Genomic DNA, 12,980 nt, shown 5'->3' with positions numbered 1-12,980 from the left:
TCTCCACCAAAAATTGTCAATGTTTTGGTATAGCCTCCATAGAACGGTACCTCCCGATTTTCGGGGGTTGGGCGTTTTTTGCTACATTTTGTAATTAAACTATCAATAACTTGAAATTTAAAGGTTCCCAGTGGCCACAAAACTTCTACACTAAAAATTGTCAAATTGGGTCCATGTTTTGGTACAGTCCCGATATAACACCACTTTCCGATTTTTTCTATCTTTCAGGTTTTTGCTACATTTTTGATAACTTTGAGAATTGAGGTTCCCAGTGCACAGTGGCCAATTTTACGAAAAACCTGGCCAAAACTCTAAAAATGAATGATTTTAGACCTAACCTTGAGTTCTTATGTTTTTCAGGTCGCTGATTTCATTTTTCATATTTTTTAACACTTAGACGGTCATTAAAGGGGTCTTTTTGGTCCCTTCTCCTATGAAATGTGATGGTATCAGATCAAAATATTCCACAAATTTGTTCGCCATTCATTTTTACTATAGGTCCTAGAATACACCAAAACTCTATATCAGGGACGTACGCAGGGGGGGGGGGGGGGGGGGCACGGGGGGCTCGGCCCCCCCGAAATGGTTTGGTCGAAAAAAATTGGTTAAGCTACTTTAACTAGTTATTATATTTTTTCTCATAAAAATGTTTGTATGTTTGCAGATTTTAAATTAAATCTTATACTTTTCTTAAGTTTCTGAACAGAAAATATACATCATTTACAAGTTTTGTAAGAAAATATTTAAAAATTTTTTGTTTGTATGCTGTCTTTGAGAGAAACTTCCAATGCAATCTGAATTACTTCTTTATGTCATATCATTCCACTATCAAATTCGAATTCCATAATGAATATACTCCAAGTTTATGTCATATTCGAACTATATAGAGCTCTCGAGGCTTAAAACTCATTGTGTAACAACAAAAAAACGAGTTCAGTATTGTGGGAATGGAAGTATATGAAAACATGTCTATTGTATAAAATGTATGAAGGTCCGGTGCTTCGTGGACTACATCTTGAAAGCCAATAAGAAATTTGTTTTACTGACATCGCCAAAATTTTGTTATTCTATTTTAGACAAATTTGCTGCTAAACAGTATGAGAAAATAATAAAGACAAATTAATTTTTGTGCGTCATTTGATTTTTTTCCTTTTTATCACCGAAGTATAATTGTAGTCTCAGACTTTAAGGTTACGAGATTATATACACTAGGATACTATACAAATAGGTCTCATCAAATAATGATTTTAGATTCCACATACATATGTATGGACGATATTCGTTTCAGACAAGATGGAAGTACATACCTACTCATGATAACTCTCGAACGGATCAACCGATTTGGTCCAAGTTATGGATCTCGTAATGTTTTGTCCAAATTAAATTTAAGTCCTTTCGGTACCTCCGCCATAAAAGATCAAAAATTTTCACTAAAATGGTCGAAGGGACTAACAGATTCGGTCTAAAATCGAACCTAATTTGGACTATCTCGGTCCATTCGCAAAATTACTTCCAAAAGTACATCAACTTCAAGAGAATATGTTTGGACAACATCTTCAGGTCCCTCATACAAGTCTAACATAACTGCAGTTTAAAGACTGCTCGAGGATCCTTTGGACATTTTGTAGTCTTGTTTACTGCGGAATCCTATTTTTCGTGGACAAGTTCATGCTTCCTGGCAAAGCTCTAAATACTACGGTGACCAACTAAAATAGCTTATGGGCGCGGTAACTATCGAGAGGAGTGTCTCTCAAAAAAGGATCCATTTCTAAAATTAATTAGCTTATTATTAGCGAATAATTAAGTGGGGTTCAATAAGGATCTATTGTTATTTGTCAAAACTATATAGAACTAAGTCCATCAAATTGTTTGTCATCGAGTCCAAAAACTTCTAATCGTAAAATTAAGAAAAAAATATAACGCTTATTTTTTAACATTATATTAAAAGTAAAAATAATCCTGGAATCAGACTCTATCTCTTCCGGTAAATAACACTGTGCGACATTTTTAAGGTAATCTTGTGCACACAATTTGAAGTGAGGATTTTTTGAAAGTATAGACCCAATGTACAAAAGCCCTAGTTGCGTTTTGTTGAGTCAGATCCAGCTTGGATTTTATGGCTATATCTCTGAAACCAATGCAAATCTTCTTCTGACCTCTGAAGCAAATTTGTAGATAAGGGTCAGAATAAAATATTTGGGCAAGTAATGAACTGGAAAAACTACATATATTCCCTTAAATTTTATAATATAGAAGCATTGTGGCGTTTTTTTATTGGGATAGCGTTTTCAATTTTGTTTTTTCAAAATAGTCTGGCTTAATCCCATTGTTGTTGTTTTAATATTTTAAAACAACTATTTTATTAGTGGAAAAGATTTGGCATTATTCACCAAGGGGTAAGGCAGGGAATACTATAGTTTCGATCCACGCCACTGGATCTCATCAGTTCCCTTGTTTCTTGTTTGTGGATATTCTCCACCGAAGTTATTATACCCTACACCACTATGTGGGGAGGGTATTATAAGTTTGTTTTGCCCAAAAAGTTTGTAACGCATCGAAATAATGGTCGTAGACCCATACTTATATATACCAAAATGAATGTCTCGACGAGCTAAGTCGATCTGGCTATGTGTGTCCGTCCGTCAGTCCGTCAGTCCGTCCGTCCGTCCGTCTGTCCGTCTGTCCATCTAAACTTTGTAATCACGCTACAGGTCGCAATTTTGATCGGACCGTCGCCAAATTTTGGGTGTTGATGAGGGTCTCGGAGGGGAAGAAGCCTATTGATTTTGGTGATGGTCGGATAATATTTAGGGGTCGGAAAGGGCAAAAAGCTTAGGTGGATAAAAACACAACGTTTTTTTCCAAAGCGAATATCTTAGCTTCTATATGGGGTATACCAAAAGCAAAACCTGACAATGAAAGTAGAAAATATCACCTTTCTAATGATGTACAGTAGGTGCTCGTAGGTGATCAAACAACGAAGATTTTAATTTTTGCGATTTTAATTATAATGACGAATATCACAGCTTTGGTTGGAAACTTTCCGAAAGCAAAGCCTGACTATGAAATTAGAAGATCCCGTGTTTACAATGATGCAAACGAGGTCGGAGTTGGTAACCAAATAACGGAAATATCGCAATAGTAGGTAATACATCCCATTTTTCTATTTTTTGGAAATCACGCTACAGGTCGCAATTTTGATCGGATCGTCACGAAAATTTGAGGGCTAATGGGGGTTTCACAGGAGAAAAAGCCTATTTTGGTCATGGTCGGATAATATTTAGGGGTCGGAATGAGCAAAACAATTATTTGGAGAAGAAGTCAACATTTTATTCCAAAGCAAATATCTCAGAGTCTATAAGGGGTATACAAAAAGCAAAACCTGGCGATGATAGTAGAAAATATCACCTTTGCATCAATGTAACGAAGGCTGTCGTAGGTGGTCAAACAACGAAGATATCGCATTAGTCGCTAATAGAACCCAACTTTTCATTTTTGCGATTTTAATAATAATGACGGATATCACACCTTTGGTTGGGGACCTTCTAAAAGCAAAGCCTGACTAAGAAAGCAGAAAATCGCATATTTAAAATTATGCAAAGTAGGTTGGCGTAGGTGTCAAATAATAGAGATATAGCAATAGTCGGTAATACATCCCATTTTTCTTTTTTTACGAAATCGCGCTGCAGGACGCAATTTTGATTGGATCGTCACGAAATTTTGGGAGTTATTGGGGGTCCTACAGAACAAGAAGCCTATTGATTTTGATGATGGCCGGGGATCGGAATGGACAAAAACGTATTTGGGAAAAGTTCAACGTTTTATTTCAAAGTCAATAGCTCTGTTTCTTTAAGAGGTATATCAAAAGCAAAACTTGGCAAGAAAAATAGAAAATATCACCTTTACAACGATGTAAAGTTGGCTGTCGTAGGTGGTCAAACAACAGAGATATCGCAATAGTCGGTAATGCATCCCATTTTCAGATTTTTTTGTAATCACGCTACAGGTCGCAATTTTGATCGGATCGTCACGAATTTTTTGGGAGTTGATGCGGGTCTAACAGAGGAAGAAGCCTATTAAGCTTGGTAATGGTCGGACGATATTCAGGAGTCGGAATAAGCAAAAAGCTTTTGTGAAGAAAAGTCAACGTTTTTTTTCTTATGCGAATATCACCGCTTCTGGTAGCAGTATTCCAAAAAGAAAGCGGTTATATTCCCTAAAAGAAATGTTTACCGGTGAACAGCTTATACACAGGGGTAGTGGTGTAGGGTATCACATGGTCGGCCCCGTCCCGACTATAGCCTTTGCTCACTTGTTTTTCAATAACTTCTTCAACAAGAAACTTTTTATACCCAAACATAAATCGTCAGCTCGAAGTATAAAGGTAAGCAAAGAAAAAAGTTCAATGAGAAGTTTTTCCTTGGCAACCTCATACAACTGATGAGATCCAGTGGCGTGGATCGAAACTATAGTATTCCCTGCCTTACCCCTTGGCGAACAATGCCAAATCTTTTCCACTAATAAAATAGTTGTTTTAAAATATTAAAACAACAACAATGGGATTAAGCCAGACTATTTTATAATATATCTAAAAATTCCATAATTTGTATAGATTTCGCACCATATCTCCAAAACATATCAACGACAACGGCAGCCGATATTCTTAAAAGTTAGGCTAAGATCATCGAAATAGTAAAAATTCTGCTATAGCAAAGACAACGGTAATTCTTTGCGGTTGTAAAATTCTGCGATAAACTATAATGTGCGCCTGTATTATTAAAAACTTCAATACACTGAAAACGGGGCGTTCATTTTACATGGCGACTTTACCGAACGTGGTCCGATATTCAATTTCAATTCTAAATATCCTACTCTGTAAATATTTAAAATTGTTTCCTAAATATTATGAATTCTTTCTATTGAATTTATATACTTTATATAAAATTCGAAAAATCGAATTTTTTTTTGGCTTATTTTAAAGTACATGTAGAATAGAATATGTGCCAAAATTTCGAGTCCATCGGACAAAATTTACCGAGATATTAGCTTTCGAAGGGAAACATTTATTGTGTTTTGTATGTAGCATAAAAACTAAAAACGTCTTTTCCTCGAAGTGGCACTTTTGAAAGCGGTACCCACTGTAACTCGAAAACGGATGCTTCGGTCTTTATATGTTTTTGTGGGACTATTATACACATAAATCATGTGCTTAACCGAAAGAGTCTTTAAAAAACTGCTGACGGAGTCCGAAAAAATATCAATTTTTTACAGTGTTTCTTTTTTTCGAAATTATGATTTTAAATGTTCAACATTTTTAAAAATTGATTTTAATTAATTCCGTTTCGACAATGGACAAGATTATTAGGTTCGTAATATAATAATTGTTCCACAAACATCCCATACGGGACAAGGGAGACTTCTCTCATATCAATGAGTGCACCCCGATTCATATTTAGCTCAATGATATGGGACCTACTGTTTATCGCCGAGTCCGAACGGCGTATCTGAAGACACCACTTGTAGAGAAGTTTTACATGGCTGAAATACTAAGGTTGGTTGGCCGGGGAATCGAACCCAAAACCTTCTGCGTGCAAGGCGGGTGTGCATACCATTGCACCACGGTGACACCCATTTAGGTTCGTAATGATCCCACAAAAATATATGCTGATCGATTTATTCTTTTTTAAACTACAGTGGGTACCGCAAACTGCTTTTGTAAAAACAGTGCTGTATATATTTTTCAAAAAAAAAAAAAATAAATAAATAAATAAATAAATAAATTAGAAGGTAAATCAAGGTTTAATAGATTTATTATAAAAAATGCATGAAAATGGCTTTTCTGATGCTTATAAGTGGTCATAACCCCTTAAAATAGCTTTACGTAACGCTACACAACATTTGAATTTTTCATGATTTTTGGTCAAGTTGGGCCCCCCCCGAAATGAAATCCTGCGTACGTCCCTGCTCTATATCTTAGCTAAACTCCAGAAATATGCAAAATTATAAACACATTTTAGGGTTAAGGGCGCACTTCATGTGGGTTTTGGCAAAATTGTCATACAAAGCATCATTTTAGAAGAACTGCGTCAAAGACAAAAAAGTTCTTCGCTAAATTTCACCAAAGAAATGAAATCTCTATTTACATTACATACCAAGGAAATATCGGTATCAATTTTGCCAAAAAACCAAGAAACTGAAATAGGGTTGCAAGCTTCCACCATTTCTACAGTTTTGGAAATTTTTGAGTTAAGATCACTAGGTTTAGAATGTCTTTGGCAACTTCACTGACAAGAATGCGAGGAATATTTTTCTTAAGTCATGAAAGAGGTATTTTTGGTCCCTTTTTCCACAAATCTTTAAAATCTCCTAAAATATGTGATGGAATCAGATCAAAATATTCTAGAAATTTGTTAGACATAAAATTTTACTATAGGTCTTAGAATATATCAAAACTCTAAATTATACCCAAACGCCAGAAAATTACCCTATATTATATTCTGACATTCTGAATCAATGAAAATCCTTACATACCTTCAAGACAAAATATCACATAAAAACGAAAAGTGCAAATATGTGCAGAATGTTTCGATGGAAATTGGTAAAAAACTCTTCCCTTTTTATGAAATGGTAAGGTACACAGCCCAACTCGATCTTACAACTATTTTCATCATTTATTGTGAAAATTGACCCATAATAAATAAATCACATAAATCACACCAATTATTAAAAAACGCGCACTTTACTGGCGACACTGAACATTTTAAATTCTTTTCACATACCTTTCATTATAATTACACCAAAAAATATTTAGAAACCGTTGTTTATTTTGGATGTTATAAAATTTTAATAAATAACTTATATATTGAGAATTTTTTTATTTTCTAAATAGGGTCACTTTGACCTGCTTTTATACGCACTTACTAAACAAAAAACTTATATATTTTTCATAACTACACGCAGTGGGATCCTGTAAACAATAGTTGTGTCTTTTTACTTTTTCATTAATAATTATTCAGTAACTTCTTTTCAGAGAGTAAGAGAGATTTTACTCTTTGATACGAAAATAGAGAAAAAAGTAAAAAGACAGCATTTAGTAAAATTTAGCAAGATAACAGTTAATAACCAAAACAAAAACATTGGCGCCAATGCATGAAAGGAAAACTAACTCCAAAGCAATGAAAAAGTTCTTCAATTTTAAGCAAAATAAATAAAAAATAATTAATATATTAATAAAACAATCAATAAATATAGCTGAATCGTAATATTTATAATATTTTTCCACAAAAATAAGATAAACATTGAGCAGCTGACCATTAGCAGATGATTAAAAAACAGCTGATCGAACTTGCTAAATGTTGCTGGGAAAAATTCTTTAGTTTAGTAACATTTCGTAATAATTATTACAAATTATTACGTAAAAAGACACACCTAATATTTGACACTATTTAGCGTTAATTGATAAACGTTTTTTTTTTCATTTTGGCCAGGTTTTTCGGAGATTTGGCCACTGTGCAGTGGTCACAAAACTTATGCACCAAAAATTTTCAACATAGGTCCATGTTTTGGTATAGCCCGCAAAAATAACGGTACCTCCTGATTTTACGTATTTTGAGAATTTTTGCCACATTTTTGACCGAGCTACCTATTATTTGACATTTGAGGTTCCCAGTCAGGGACGTACGCAGGGTGTTTTCAGGGGCGAAAGCCACCAAAATGAAAATTGTTCATACAAGCTTTGAAAATCTTGTTTCCAAAAAGTTAGATTTGGTCTAGTGGGGCGCGGACATAAATCAATTACCAGTAAACTCGGTTAAAGCTGCCAGCAGGCCTTCGGCAGGGATTTAAACATTATAAGATGAAAATATTATTAAGTGTTAGCGAACATACAACTATTAAAATAATCGGATATAACATCCAAAACATTTCAAAGAAAATTTTGCACGCTTGCATCTGCCCAAGTGTTGAAGTCTCAAATCCCGACCCCGTCGTCTACCTACCTTATAATGTTCAAAGATTTTATAAAGCAAAAGAGATTTTGTCCAAGGTTTGAGGTCATAAATCCCTGTAATACAATACTGGAAGAAGTTCCTAGATTTACAAAAAGCACTGTTCAACAAGGTTTTTGGAAGTGGAAATTGCTTTTGGGGATGAAAGAACAAAAAATGAAATTTTCTGAATTGTTTGATTGTCCCCCTACGAATCTTGAGAGAACAGCGCAATATCTCTATTTGGCGTTATTTTCGTTTTGAGATTACATGTCTTCAGTCAAATCGAATGGCGAATATGTTTGTATTTTATATTTTAACTCAATTCCCTCCATAAACTTTTCGTCTTTTTTCTTAAACAATAGTGGAAATACCACACTATATTTTTATGGCGTCCAGAAATAAGGCCCCATGTAATAACACCCAAACGGAAATGGTGTATTTTCCAATTTGAAAAATTGCCCCAATAAAAAATAGGAAATTTTGGCCCCAAAAAATATTACATTTATGCCCCAAAATGTCATTGTGGCCGAAATGCATTTTTGAAATTGAGGCGCATTTGGCAAATGCAATATCACCCCAAACACCGAAAATACAATTAGGCACAAAACTATCCATTTACGCAAAAAAAAATATTCACTTAAATTTGGGGCCTCTGTGATAAAGTCAAATTTCCTAACGGTTTGGAAGATATAGTCCTGACTAAATGACCCTTTTTACATCAAAGCTTTAAACCTTTGGAGGCCTATAACCGCGAAAGTTGATGAGATAAGAAAAAACGGCGAGACACGTGTCCTCTCTTTTCTGGTATTCTATCACACTGTGGAGTCAGAATATGGTTAATAAAACAAGACTCAAAAAATTACACACAGTGTTTTTTATAATTTTAACATATTGAAACTTCTATTCTCCATTTTTTCTAATTCTGTTTAAATTGATTTTTTTCAAAAATATTTTCACAATTTAAGGAAGTACAAAGTTTTTGGAAGCATATGCAAATATTTTTTAAAAACGAAAAGCGGCGCAAGCGAATATATTTTTGAAAAAAAAATTGCGCGATTTTTTACAGAAATATTTTTACAGTTTTAGAAAATACAAAGTTTTTCTAAACAATTGCAAATACTTTTATAAAATAGTAAAGCGCCGCAGCTGAAAATATTTTTTAAAAAATCGCGCGATTTTTTAAAAAAATATTTTCACCTTTTTAGAAAATACAAAGTTTTTCTAACAAATTGCAAATACTTTTATAAAACGAGAAGCGCCGCAACCAAATTATTTTTGAAAAAATCGCGCGATTTTTCTAAAAAATTACAAATACTCTTATAAAACCGAAAAGCGCCACGGTCGAAAATATTTTTGTAAAAAATCGGGCTATTTTTTTTCAAAAATATTTTCACAATTTTAGAAAATACAGAATTTTTCTAACAAATTGCAAATACTTGTATAAAACAGAAAAGCGCCGTAGGCGAAATATTTTTGAAAAAATCACGCGATTTTCTACAAAAATATTTTTAATATTAAAAAAACAGAGTTTTTGTAAAGAAATGTAAATACTTAAAAAATTTTCCGATTTAAATTTTTTTCAAATTAATTAATATATTCGTATATACGACGGTGTCTTCGTCGAATACCGTAAAATGGTAAAATTTCTCCGAACTGCTACTGACAAATTCAGATATAATTTCATTGTTAAATAATATTATGAAATGTAGAGATTTTGTGGAGACTTCGCTATTGTTTGGCACTTAAGCCTTCCCAAATGTACAATTCCGTTTATATTCTAACCTCTTCTCTAAAATTTATAACAGTTCTTTGAACAATAAAAAATAATGAAAATTTTCGAAAAGCAAAAAAAAAAAAAAACTTTGAAATTAAGAACAAAATCGTTGGGAGTTATGTCCGAGTTTTTTTTTTTTTTTTTTGTAGTTATGTCCGCTTTGCTTCACGGACAAAACTCCCAACCAATTTTGGGAGTTATGTCCGTGGGTGTTACGTCCGGGCACCGTTTTTTTATAATAAAATTTATAAAAATACACCCTAATTGTTCTTGGTTTCCTAATAATAACTTTTGAAAATTCGCCCCAGTTTGTTGTTTCTGTTAAACACTGGATTGCATTTGATCCATGTTGGGGCAGCTGAATGAAAAAATTTCCCAGAAAGACGAAAATAGGCCCCAAAAGCTTTGTTGTTGTTTTCCATATACCTGTTTGGGGCCTATTTTCATTTTCAATTTGGGGTGTTATTTCACGGGGCCTTATTTCTGTACGTCTATTTGTATACATCCAAATGTTCAACAAAAATGTTGCTCAGAAAATTTTAAGTACGATTTTGGGTTCTGTTCCAAAATAGGGCAATACTTTTATATTAGAGCTATATACATAAATACTTTTTGGGTGCTATAGCCAATTTTAATGTTTCTTTAACATCCTTTTCAACGTTTTTAACTTATTTTTTACTTATTGAATTCGTTTTTCCATTTCAGACTCAGGCCGTATCGGAAATTCATGCTGTTATATCATCATCGAAACCCATGATAACGTGGACTGCACGCGATGCCATACAGGAGGCTAGGGAGGCTTGTGGCGGTCATGGATATCTCAAAGCCTCAAAATTGGGAGATTTACGCAACGATCACGATCCCAGTCTTACATATGAAGGCGACAACAATGTTCTTGGACAACAAGCATCGAATTGGTTACTTCGTCAATGGAAAGACGGCATTGAAAGTCCTGTTGGCACAGCGAATTTCCTCAAAGATAGAGATAATATCTTAAAACAAAATTGGGAATCAATTTTAAAACAAACGCCAGTCGAATCATTCGAATGTAAGTTGTCGCCTATAGGTATTCGCAATTGATATCTCACTAATCTGCATATGTTTATTCCAGTTGTTTTAAAATGCTACGAATGGATGTTATGTCATTTGCTGGATGTTACATCATCGAGTATTTCCAAAGATATGAAGAGCGGTAGTCATCGATTTGATGCTCGCAACAACTCCCAAGTGTATGGAGCCCGCGATATGTCCATAATCTATGCCGAATACTTCTGTTTATCACGCTTTATTGAAAGGTTCCATCGACCAGATGTAACTGGAGAATACTCTAAAGTACTAAAGCTGTCGTTTGATATCTATTCCATGCGGTGCCTGGACAGGCATATGACGACATTTTATGTGGGCGGTTTTGCTCATGGCTCACAATTTGCAGACTTAATAAGAACACGTCTTCTGCAGAAATGTGCAGAGTTCAAAGATTCTGCAGTCGCTGTTGCAGATTCCCTAGCACCACCCGACTTTGCATTGAATTCTGTAATAGGAAAATCTGATGGTTTGTTGTATGAAAATTTGCAGAAAGAATTTATGACAAATCCCGGTGCCTTTGAGAGGCCGCCATGGTGGCGTGATATTATCATTCCACAAGTAAAATCGAAACTCTAAACGAAATGCCTTTTTCTATCAGAATATAATTGTATAAGATGTATATTATCGTAAACAAGAGCAATCTCCCCTCAACCATTTATTACTTATTTACTTATATAGTAAAAAAATTAAATCCAAAATATACAAAACCCTATTTATATCCTAAGTTTATTTTCATTGTGTATGTATTACACTTCGTAAAAATCCAAATCAGTATAATATCTTGTAATTTCTTGGATTGGCTCTTCAGGTATCCCCTCATGTGGATCTAAGTCAAATGTATAAGTTTATATGTCATGATTAAAATACGTATTTGTAATTGTTAAATTGTTATTATTGCTGTTTTTGAGCATTTTAAGAACCAACAAACAAATGTGTATTGAAGTATTTTTGTTAAATTAAGTGTGTAAAATTTTCATTAAAAATGTAATCCTGCATATGTACATTTATATATTTCATTTTAAATATGTGTGAAATTATTCTGACGGTAAGGTGCAGTTCCAGTAAATTAGTCTTTGAAACGTAATCCGTTCGGAGATAGATCAAAAGAAAATAGAAATAGGCTGTCTCTCTTTGTTGTTGTAGCAGCATATAAACCTACGAAGGAGCATAGGTTTGATGCTGGGTTGGCAGTTACTGGCTGAAACATAATGGTTTCGGGTCAATCCTGTACGAACGAACCCGCAAATCACGATTGGTGCTCCATTTAAAATAGACTTAGAATATTACGGATTAAGATATCATTATGCCATTGCACAATTCTAAGCAATCCTGATTGGTACTTTTTAAAAGTAGATATATGAGTATAAATATCAAAAATGTAATACTTATAATGAACGTTTATGGACATTTTGCATGAAATTGTTCTGATAAGTTGCCTTTTACGTTTAGCCCTCTGATTATTGAGAGTATCAGAAATGTGCAAAATCAAAATAATGGTTAATTAAAAATGGTGTTTAGGACAACCGATTTGATCCAAACTTTGAACACCCAAGTATTTCAAAATTTCTGATAACTCCCACAATTGTTAAATTATGTTAAGTGCGGTTAAAGAACTGTTCGAGCATAGTTTTAAATTCTTTGTAGTCCTTTTGGATCTGATAACAAAGATCGCGGATTTTGTGTTTTAACCCAGATAAAGCCACTGGTCGTTTAAACGCCACCAAAAATGGTTGGTAATTTTCGACTTTTGATGGAATATTTAAATATGCGATAAAAATTTAATCATAAATGTTAGGATCATATAAAGTCAGGGATTTGTTAGGAATATAGTAAGAGTATTTTATCAATCAAAAACCAAGGGATTGGCATGTAAGGATACACCAACATTACCCTCCAAAGTTTTTGGCACTTTTAAAAGAATGCCCGATTGCAGGAAAACTATACGTTTTAGAGAAAAAAGTTATTTATTAAAAAATGCTTAAAATGTCTCAAAAATATAATTTTCAACAAAGTTTTTAAGTTTTCTCGCAAAAAAATCTCGTCGCTAAGTGGGTTAAATGTGTTTGTGTACGTCCCGTCGTTATTTAGGTTTAGCAGTTATGGGAAATTTTTTGAAGTCACTATAAGCTGAT

General features: G+C 33.8%; 1 protein-coding gene across 3 annotated transcripts in view; it reads left to right on the top strand.

Moving 5' to 3' along the window:
* LOC141394244 (peroxisomal acyl-coenzyme A oxidase 3) overlaps positions 1–11,849 on the top strand; it is a 52,715-nt gene extending 40,866 nt beyond the window's left edge. For all 3 annotated transcript variants that reach the window (XM_073968262.1, XM_073968264.1, XM_073968263.1), the window contains exons 6-7: positions 10,468–10,810; positions 10,874–11,849. In XM_073968262.1, coding sequence (XP_073824363.1) covers positions 10,468–10,810; positions 10,874–11,424 — 894 coding nt within the window. In that variant the 3' untranslated portion in view covers positions 11,425–11,849. The remainder of the gene's footprint in view (positions 1–10,467; positions 10,811–10,873) is intronic.
* Positions 11,850–12,980: the final 1,131 nt, after the last annotated feature.

This window comes from Musca autumnalis, unplaced genomic scaffold (genome assembly GCF_047663935.1).
Source record: "Musca autumnalis isolate F117 unplaced genomic scaffold, ASM4766393v1 scaffold_2, whole genome shotgun sequence".
In the NCBI taxonomy this organism is placed as follows: Eukaryota; Metazoa; Arthropoda; class Insecta; order Diptera; family Muscidae; genus Musca; species Musca autumnalis.
This window is presented reverse-complemented; position numbering and strand designations above follow the sequence as displayed.